Source organism: Mycteria americana, chromosome 22 (assembly GCF_035582795.1).
Source record: "Mycteria americana isolate JAX WOST 10 ecotype Jacksonville Zoo and Gardens chromosome 22, USCA_MyAme_1.0, whole genome shotgun sequence".
NCBI lineage: Eukaryota > Metazoa > Chordata > Aves > Ciconiiformes > Ciconiidae > Mycteria > Mycteria americana.
This window is the reverse complement of record NC_134386.1, coordinates 5,529,593-5,539,683: the sequence shown is the minus strand read 5'-3', so window position 1 is coordinate 5,539,683 and position 10,091 is coordinate 5,529,593. Positions and strand designations below refer to the sequence as shown.

Below are 10,091 nucleotides of genomic sequence, written 5' to 3'. Positions count from 1 at the left end.
GGCGGGTGGGTGCTGGGGGGCGGGAGGGGCCGGGGGGGGCAGGGGGTGCTGGGGTCAGGAAATGGGGGTCGGAGGGGAGGGGCAGATACCGGGGGGGGTCGGGATGGGGGGAGGTGGGCGGTGTTGGGGTGCCAGTGCCAGGGGTCAGTCCCAGGGGGCCGGTGCCGGTACCGGGGGTCAGTCCCGGGGGGCTGGTGCAGTGCTGGGGGGTCGGTACCGGGGTGGTTGGTGCCGGGGTGCTGGTGTGGTGCTGGGGGGTCAGATCGGGGGTGCCGGTGGGGGGGGCGTTAGGGCCGGGATGCTGCTGTGGTACCGGGGGTCAGTGCCGGTACCGGGGGCCGGTGCCAGTGCCGGGGGGGTTGGTGCTGATGCTGGGTGTCGGTGCTGGTACCGGGGTCAGCCCCGGGGTGCCGGTACCGGTAGTGAGGGTCTGTCCTGGGATGCCGGTGCCGTACCGGGGTCAGTGCTGGTACCGGGGTCAGTGCCGGTTTGCCGGTGCGGTACCGGGGGCCGGTACCGGGGTCAGCGCCGGGATGCCGATGCGGTACCGGGGGTGGGTCCCGGGACACCGGTGCCGGTACCGGGGTCAGCCCCGGGATGCCGATGCGGTACCGGGGGTGGGTCCCGGGACGCCGGTGCCGGTCCCGAGTGCCGGTCCCGCAGCTCGGGGCGGTCCCGGGGGTGGGTCCGGGGGTCCGGGGCGGTGCCGGGGGTGGGGGCCGGGCCGGGGCGGGGCGGGCGGCCGTGCCCGGCGGCTCCGGCAGGTGGAGCCCGGTCCCCGCGGCGGCGGCGGCGGCGGCGGCGGGGTAACGGAGCGGGCCGGGCCGGGCGGGCCGGGCATGGCGGGGTAACGGCGCGGAGCGACCATGCGGCCCCGCCGCCTCCTGCCGCCGCTGCCGGTGCTGCTGCTGCTGGTGGCCGCGGGCGGGCGGCGGGCGCGGGGCGCGGCGGAGCCGGGAGCGCACGGTGAGAGCGGCCTTTGTGTGGGGGGCGGCGGGCGGCGGGGGGGGAGGCGCCCGCCCCCGCCCCGACCCGCCCCGACCCCCGCCCCGACCCCCGCCGGCCCCTCCAGCCCCCCATCCCCGCCGGCCTGACCCCCCTCCCGCCGGGGACGGGCCCCCCCCCCCCCCGTGCCCGCCCCCCCGGCTGGCCGTCCGTCTGTCCCCGCCCCGGCCGGCCGGCCGGCCGGCGGTCCCCGGCTGTCTGTCTGTCTGTCTGCCCCCCCCCACCCACCCCCGTCTGACCGTCCGTCTCCCCCCTCCCCGGGCGGTTCTGGGCACCGGCGGGCATAGGGTGCTGGGTGGGGGTCCTGGGGAGGGCCTGCGGGCGCAGGAGGGTGGGTGGGGGTCCTGGGCAGTGCCCGGGGGTGCGGCCGGGTGGGTGGGGGTCGTGGACAGAGCTTGGGGGTGCAGGAGGGTGGGGGAGGTCTCAGGCCACGGGGTGCAGGAGGGTGGGTGGGGGTCCTGGGCAGCGCCAGCGGGTGCAACATGATGGGTGGGGGTCGCGGGCCAGGGGGTGAAGGAAGGTGGGTGGGGGCAGAGCTTGAGGGTGCAGGAGGTTGGGTGGGGGTCCCAGGCCGCGGGGTGCAGGAGGGTGGGTGGTGGTCGTGGACACAGCTTGGGGGTGCAGGATGGTGGGTGGGGGTCCTGGGCAGCACCGGGGGATGCCACACGGTGGGTGGGTCCCAGGCCAGGGAGTACAGGAGGGAGGGTGGGTGGGTGGGGGTCCTGAGCGGCACCCGGGGGTGCGGGATGGTGGGGGGCATCCTGGGCGCGGTGCGGCTGTCACCCCATTGCAGGCACCTCTGCCCGCTCCTGGCAGGCAGGGTGGGCCTTGGGGTGCAGCGCACCACTTCGGGGTCCCCGTGGCTCCCCGTGACCCCCCACCCGCACCCCAAACCCTCCTGGCAGTGCCCCTGTGCCGGGGAGGGCGTGCCCGGGGGGTGAGATGGGGGCAGTGGGGTGAGGGGGTCCCCGACCCTGGCACGGCCGCGGCCCCAGCCTGCCCGTGCTGGCTCAGCTCTCCAGATGGCGTCACCCGTGCCCGTCCCCGTGGGGTGGCAGCGGTGACGAGGCGCAGGGCCGGACGCCTGGGTCCCGCTCCCACCCCAGGGCCTGGCACCCTCCGCCCACCCATCATGGAGCCGTGGGGTCATACTGGGAGGAACTGGGAAGCTGGGGGGCTGCCAGCATGCCCCGCGGTGGCTGTGCCACAGGCTATGGACCCCTTGGCCATGGTGGGGGGGCTTGTGCCCACGGGGGCAGAGAGTGGGGGGGAGGGGGCCGTACCCCCTTGCTGGGGGTGGCACCTTGGCCCCCCCTCCGGAGGACACCAGGGGGTGGCCGTTGGTGCCAGCTGTCCCCCGGCAGCTGCGGGTGGCCGGCATGTGGCCGCGGGGACATTCCTGTCCCCCGGGTGCCGGCTGTCCCCGGTATGTGGGGGGACGCCCCCCGTCTCCCCCTCCTGCCCGACCCCCCTGCGCGTCGCCGAAGCAGCTGCTGCAAATTCCTCCCCTCGCCCATTGCCACATCTGGGCAACATCTGGGGGGGGGGGGAGGTTGGGTTGCCCAGTGGCGCGGGGGCTTTTGGGGGGCAGGATGCTGCAAGGGGGGGGGACACGGGGTCCCGAAAGCGCCCGGGGCCGCGGGATGAAGGAGGTCGTTGCCAGGGTGACAGCGCCTGAGCCGGGCCTGCTGCCAAGGGCTGCGGGCTCATGCGCAGGATGGTGCCGGCACGGGGAGGGCCGGGGGCACGGGGGGTGTGGGGTCCCCCCCAGCCATCCCCGTCCCTGCCCTGCATCGGGGACTGGGGTGGGGACGCGTCCCTGGGCTGCCAGTGGGACCCACCGGGGTGGAGACCCCCCGAACTCATTGTGACACGTGGGAGCTGCACCCTGAGGGGGAATGGCCCTGCCTGGCCCCTTGCAGGGGATTTTGGGAGGGACACGACTGGGTGCACCCACCCGTGGGGGGGCAGCACCCTGGAGCAATAAGTCCCCCGGCCACCCGCTTCAGGGGGGCACAGGGTGGGCACAGAGAGGGGCACAGGGGTGACGGCCACGCTCCCCGGGACGGTGCCCGCTGTCCTGCTGGGCTGCGCCCACAGCCCTGCCAGGACGGTGCCTGCTGCCCCGGGACGCTACCTGTGACCTCGCCGGGGTGGTGCCCGTGAGCCACCAGGGTGGTGGCCACGATCCACCGGGATGGGTCCCACCACCCTGCTGAGATGGGTCCCACCACCCTGCCAGGACGGTGCCCCCCACCCCATCCGCAGGGCATGCTGGGGGCTACCCATCGGCTTGTGGGGTGCCCTGTGCCTGCACCCACACGTCACCCGTGTCCCCGCAGAGGTGCTGCTGAAGGTGCAGGTGTACGAGAGCGGGACGCTGGCCCCGCTGGCCCAGGCCACCCTGGAGGTCTTCGGTAACCGCAGCTCGCTGGCAGCCGGCACCACCGACCACGAGGGCACCGGCGTCCTGCCCGTCCCCTACCGCCTGGGCACCTGGGTCCTCGTCACCCGCCACCCGCCGTGGCTACGTCACCGCCTCCGTCCCCTGGCGTGTCAACAAGCTGCCACGTGAGTGACCGGGACCCCCAGCTCTTATGGGGGACCCCAATCCCTTACTGGGGGGCTCTGAGCCTTATGAGGGTCCCCAAGCCCTTACTGGGGGACCCTGAGCCCTTATGGGGTGGCCCAATCCCTTACTGAGGGGCTTTGACTCCTTATGGGGGACCCCAATGCCTTAATGGGGGCTCTGAGCCTTTATTGGGGACCCCAAGCCCTTACGGAGGGCTCTGAATCCTTATGGGGGGCAGAATCCCTCACTGGGGGGGCTCTGAACACTTATGGGGGGCAGAATCCCTCACTGGGGGGGCTCTGAGCCCTTATGGGGTGGCCCAATCCCTTACTGGGGGGCTCTGCACCCTCATGGGGGACCCCAACCTCTTACTGGGGGGCTCTGAGCCCTTATGGGGTGGCCCAATCCCTTACTGGGGGGCTTTGACCCCTTATGGCAGACCCCAATGCCTTAATGGGGGGGCTCTGAGCCCTTATTGGGGACTCCAACCCCTTACTGGGGGGCTCTGAACACTTATGGGGGCCCCAAGCCCTTACCAGGTGGCTCTGAATCCCTATGGGGGACCCCAGTCCCTTACTGGGGGGCTCTGAGACCTCACAGGGGGCCCCAACCCCTTACTGGGGGGCTTTGAGCCCTTATGGGGGGCTCCAATCCCTTACTGGGGGGCTCTGCACCCTCATGGGGGACCCCAACTCTTTACTGGGGGGCTCTGAGCCCTTATGGGGGGCCCTGAGTCTTCACTGTGGGAGTTGGTTCCTTACGGGGGACCCTGATCTCTTACAGGGGCCCTGACCCCTTACTGGGGGAACTGGTCCCTTACTGGGGGCCTCAATCCCTAATGGGGGGGCCCAAGCCCTTAATGGGGTCCCTCATTCCTCCCTTACTTGGGGGGGGCGGGGCTCCAATCTCTTACTGGGGGCCCTTGATCCCTTCTTGGGGACCCCAGTCCTTTTCTAGGACCCCCAGTCCCTTATTGGGGACCCCCAGTCCCTTACTGGGACCCCAGTCCCTCCCTGGGGACCCCAAAGGGCTTTTGGGGAGGGGGTCCCTTACAGAGGGGTCTTTGGGGGGAGTCTGGACCCTTCAGGAGTGGATGGCCATGTCCTGGTGACCCCGAAGTCCCCCCATCCCGGCATGGGGGGGAGCCGGGGGGGCACCCTGGGCTGGGCGCCAGCCCTCGTCCCCGGGGCCATCGCGGGGCGGGGTGGGAGCGCGGGGCGGCGTCGATGGGGTCACCTTGCTGGGGGGGTGGGACACGTGGGAGTGCTCAGAGGGGGGGCGTGCAAGGTTGGGGGTGCAGGTTGGGGGATGGGGGTGCGCAGGGATGGGGGTGTGCAAGGGAACGGTGGCGTGCAGGGACTCGGGGGGCGGGGGGTGTGCAAGGATCAGGGCGCGGGGGGTGTGCAAAGGCAGGAGTGCAGGGGGTGTGCAAGGATCGGGGTGTATGGGGTGTGCACGAACTGGGGTGTGTGGGGTTGTGCAAGGACTGGGGTGCATGGGGTGTGCAAGGACTGGGGCTGTGCAGGGGCACGGTGGCACACAGGGGTTGGGAGGCGGGGGAGTGCAAGGATTGGGGCGTGTGGGGTGTGCAAGGATCGGGGTGTGCAAGGATGGGGTGCATGGGGTGTGCAAGGATCAGGGCGTGCAAGGATGGGGTGGTGCAGGGGGTGTGCGAGGATCGGGGAGTGCAAGGATTGGGGCGTGTGGGGTGTGCAAGGATCAGGGTGTGCAAGGATGGGGTGGTGCAGGGGTGTGCAAGGATCGGGGTGTGCAAAGATGGGGTGGTGCAGGGGTGTGCAAGGATCGGGGTGTGTAAAGATTAGGGTGCTCGGGCTGCGCAAGGATGGGGTTGTGCAAGGGCAGGGAGGTGCACGGGCACGCCAGACCTGGGCTGTGCACAAGGATGGGGGTGTGCAGGGGGTGCCCCCACCCTGCCCGCTGCCTGCCACCCCCTATCCCTCCCCGTCCCTGTCCCCATGTCCATCCCCCCCCTTGCTGCCCTATTCTCCCCCTCCCACCCGCCTCTGATACTGGGCTCTGCTGGGCCCATCACCCCCCTCTCCCCATCAGCACCCACCCTCCCCCTCCTCCCCAGCCCCCCCCAACTCGGGGGGCCGGGCAGGTATTGTTGGGGCTCCCCCATCTCCCCCCCTCCTTGCAGTCTACGCCTCCATCAGCCTCTACCTGCTGCCCGAGCGCCCCGCCACCCTCATCCTCTACGAGGACCTGGTCCAAATCCTCCTGGGATCCCCAGGTGAGCGATGGGGATGGAGAGGGGGGTGACACCACCCCCTCTGGGTGCTGCCACCCTCCTCGTCCCCCCCCAGGTGCCCGGGGACAGCCGTGGGCGCAGTTCCCGCGGCGGGCAGCCCGCCTGCCCCGCAGCTCCACGTACAGCCAGCTCGCCGCGTCCCTCACCGCCGCCACCGGCCCCAGCCTGGCCCGCGCCTTCCCCGCCTTCCTCGGGGCCGAGCAGGACGGCAGTGGTACGGGGACACCGGGGGGACTTGGGGGACACACCCGATGAGGTCGCCCATATGCATGTCCCCGTCACTTGTCCCCGCAGCCAATGCCACCTGGCTGGAGCTGGCACCCGTGGCGGCTCTCAGCGTCCATCTCTTCACCGGGAACGGGACGGAGGTGCCGCTGGCCGGCCCCGTCCATCTGTCCGTCCCTTTGGCCCCCGACGCCGGGCCCGTTGTGGCCACCAGTGTGCCGGCCTGGAGGTTTGACCCCAAGAGCGGTGAGTGCTGGTTGGGGGGTGGCGGGGGGGTGGGCTCCTGCTGGGGATGGTGGTGGCAGGGGTGATGAGTCTGGGGGGTCTCAGCCCACCTGGGGGGGACGGCTGTGTCTCCCTGCAGGGCTGTGGGTGCGTAACGGGACGGGGCTGATCCGTAAGGAAGGCCGGCAGCTCTACTGGACCTTCGTCTCCTCCCAGTTGGGATACTGGGCAGCGGCTCTGCCCTCTCCCAGCACAGGTAGGGTGACAGCCATGGGTGCCCCCAGCCTGGATCCCCCTGTCCCTGTGGCTCTGGGGACGGGCTGTCCTGGGGGCTGGCAGCACCCCAGGGTGAAGGGGGGGACTGGTGGGAGGGGGTGAGGGACACCCATCCCATGGGGTGCTGGTGGGTGCAGCCCCTGGGTGCCCTCGCTGGTGGGGGGTGCCCGTGCCCTCTCTGACCCCACTGTCCCCCAGGGCTGGTGGCGATGGCGGCGGGCGTGACGGACATCACCACGTACCACACCATCTTCCTGCTCACCATCCTGGGCGCGTTGGCCCTGCTCGTCCTCATCCTCCTCTGCCTCCTCATCTACTACTGCAGGTCAGCACCCCCCGCCCCCCACCCTCGGGGTCCCGACCACGGCTTGGAGGGGGGACAGCGCCTGCCTGGCACCCTTGGGCACCCTGCAGCTGGGTACGGGGGGGGCAGCACCTGCCTGGCACCTCCTGGCATCCTATAGCTGGGGACACTGCCTGCCCGGAACCCTTGGGTGCCCTATAGCTGGCTATGGGGGGGGCGGAACCAGCATTCCCTGGCACCCCTGGGTACCCTATACGCTGTATAGGACATCCAGGGGTGCCAAGGGGTGGTGGCTATGGGGGGAGCCAGCACCCCTTGGCACCCCTGGGTGTCCTATAGCTGGCTATGGGGTGGATACTGTCTGCCTGGCACCCCCCCAACCATCCTATAGCTCCCTAATGGGGAGAGCCACCACCCCCTGGCACCCCCAGGTGCCCTATAGCTGGCTATGGGGGGGCACCACCCTTCTGGCAGCCCTGGGCATCCTATAGCCGGCTTTGTGTGTGGGGGGGTATGCGCCACCTCCCAGCACCCCCGAGTGCCCTATAGCTGCTTTGGCGAGGGGGGGCCACCACTCCCCAGCACCCCCAGGTGCCCTATAGCTGCCTTGGGGGGGGGGGGGCACCACCCCGTGACACCCACAGGCGCCATGCCGCTGGCTTGGGGGCGGGAGGGGCACCAGTGCCCAGCACCCCCGGGTGCCCTAGGGCTGGCTTTGGAGGGGGCCCCCCCCCCCCCCCCCCCCCCCCCCCCCCCCCCCCCCCCGCTGCCCTGTAGCTGGCTGGAGCCCCCTCCTCCAGCACCCTGCAGCAGGTGGGGGAGGTGGAGGTGGGTGGGGCGGGGCGGGGCGGGGACCCCCGCCCCCCGTGGGTGACCCCCGCCGTCCCCCCGCAGGCGGCGGTGCCTGAAGCCGCGGGCGCAGCACCGCAAGCTGCCGCTGCCGGGGCCGCTGGACGCCGCCCGGCGGGACCAGGCCACCTCGGTGTCCCAGCTGGACCTCCTCTGCGGCGGCAGCCACCTGGAGACGGCGTCCTCGGGGGGGGACACCGACCTCCCCACCCCCGGTTTACCCCCCCCCGCCCGTGACCTCCCCGCCGCCCGCCCGGACTTCTTCCAGCCGCCGGCCCCCGCCCCGCTCCGTGCCGGCCCCCGCACCCCCGCCGGCACCCTGGGCCCCCGCCGCCGCCAGCCCCCCGCGCCGGAGGACTACGGGCGCCCCGGGGAAGCCTTCGGCCTCCGGGCCGCCCGCTCGGTGGACGGGCTGCAGCCGCCGGACGAGCATCCCCGGGGGACCCCCGCCTTCCCCCCCCGGCCCCCCTCGCCCCCCGCGTTTTCCCGCTACGGGGCGCAGCCCACCGAGCACCCGCTGCCCGAGCCCCCCCCCCGCCCGCCCTCGCTGGCCCCCCCGGGGCCCCTCCTGCTCTGCGGCCCCCTGGACCGGGGCGGGGGGCCGGAGGACGTCTACCGGGGGGTGATGCCCACCCTCCTCATCCCCGCCCGGTACATGCGCCTGGCCCCCGGCGAGCCGGAGGGCCCCCCCGAAACCGACGGGGGGCCCGGCTCGACAGCGGCGACGGCCGCCCCCCCGCCCCCCCCGTCCGCCGGGCCGCCGTTTGAGGAAGGGGAAAACTGGGGGGGGGCTCGCGCCCCCCAACCGGTCAGCGGCTCGGTGGCCATCCCGGTGCTGCTGGACGGGTCGGCGGTGGCCCAGCTCAACGGGGAGCTGCAGGCGCTGGCGGGGCAGCAGTTACTAGAACTGGGGGGGCCCCCCCCCCCAAGAGCGTGGTTCGTCTCCTTGGACGGCCGCTCCTCCCAGGTCCGGCATTCCTACATCGACCTGCAGGGCGGCGAGAGGGGGCCCGGCCCCGCGCCCCCCCCCCGCCTCCCGCGGGGAGTGGGCGGCGGCGGGGAGGAGGGGGGGGCCCGGCCCCCCCTTCCCGCCGCCTCCCCCGAGGACAGCTCGCTGGCCCCCTTGCTGGAGGCGGGGAGCGGGGGGCGGCGGGGGGGGGGCAGCGGCCGCAGCAGCGCCAGCGAAGCCCCCCGCGACTCCCTGACCAGCCCCGAGGAAGAGGCGCTGGCCGAGGCGGGCGAGGGGGGGGACGAGGGGGGCGACCGTAAGAGCCCCTGGCAGAAGCGGGAGGAGCGGCCGCTGATGGTCTTCAACGTCAAGTGAGTGGGGGGGCTTCTGGCCCGGGGGGGCGGTGGGGGAGCTGCGGGCCCCGGGGGGCGGGGGGGGGGAGACTGCTACTGCCATCCTGTCCTGCCGCCGTCCCAGCCCACCCCCCATCCAGCCACCATCTCATCCCACTGCTGTCATCCAGCCCCCCACCATCCCAAACCATCCCCCCACCATGCTGTCTTGTCGCTGTCCCATCCCACCCCCATCCTGCCCTGCCCCATCCCCGTCCCCTCCCCCACCACACCATCCCGCCACCACTGTCCCATCTTGCCACCGTCCCGTCCCACCACTGTCATCCTGTCCTGCCACCGTCCCGTCCCACCGCTGCCATCCCACCCCACCGCCATTCTGTCCCCCACTCTCACCCACCTTGCCCGTGCCTTGTGTCGCGTACCCTCCCCGCCCCCCCGTGCCCCGCCAGGGGAGGGGGCAGAGGGACGAGCCCCAGGTCACCTGTGTCCCCTGGTCACCTGTGTCCCTGGGACCCCCCCGGCTATCCTGTGTGTCCCCCGCCCCGCCCCCGGGCTCTGCCGCATGGATCCTGCTGCCCTGTCTGTCCCCCCCACCGTGCCATTGCCATTCACCTCCCTGGCTTTTGGGGGGGGGGGGGGGGGGGGGGATGATGATGAGAACTGCGTATCCCCCCCCAGGCCCTGAGGCATGTCCCCGCTTGTGTCCCTGCAGGGTGGGGGGGGCCGGCAGTGCCCCCCGGGCCAGTGGTGCCTCCAAGCTGCCGTAGGAGCCGGGGGGGCCCTGTCCCCCCGCCCAGCCTCATCCCCCCCTTGGCTTTGGATTTTAATCGTGTTTCTAAACGTTTTCTACGTGGCGAGGAAGAAGAGGGGCCAGCGGGGGCTGGGCCGGCGGTGGGGGGGACATGGGGACCCCCCCGGCACCGCCTGCCCCCGGCCGGGCTGGGCAGGGAGCCGCTGCCTGCGCCTGCCTGCGCGTCCCTGCCTGTTCGTTAGATGGCATTAATATATTAAAAAAAAAAAAAAAAAAAAGACCCCCCCCCGCCGCCTCTGCTTCCTGCCTC

The 10,091-nt window shown here is 72.5% G+C and overlaps 1 protein-coding gene across 1 annotated transcript; it reads left to right on the top strand.

Annotated features, from left to right (window-relative positions):
• Positions 1-747: 747 nt before the first annotated feature.
• FAM171A2 (family with sequence similarity 171 member A2) lies at positions 748-10,040 on the top strand. The gene is given in 10 exon segments (XM_075523009.1): positions 748-966; positions 3,348-3,517; positions 3,519-3,576; positions 5,739-5,831; positions 5,905-6,063; positions 6,144-6,320; positions 6,439-6,555; positions 6,774-6,900; positions 7,774-9,048; positions 9,743-10,040. Coding segments are annotated over 10 exon segments (2,331 nt in total). The 5' UTR covers positions 748-866; the 3' UTR covers positions 9,798-10,040.
• Positions 10,041-10,091: the final 51 nt, after the last annotated feature.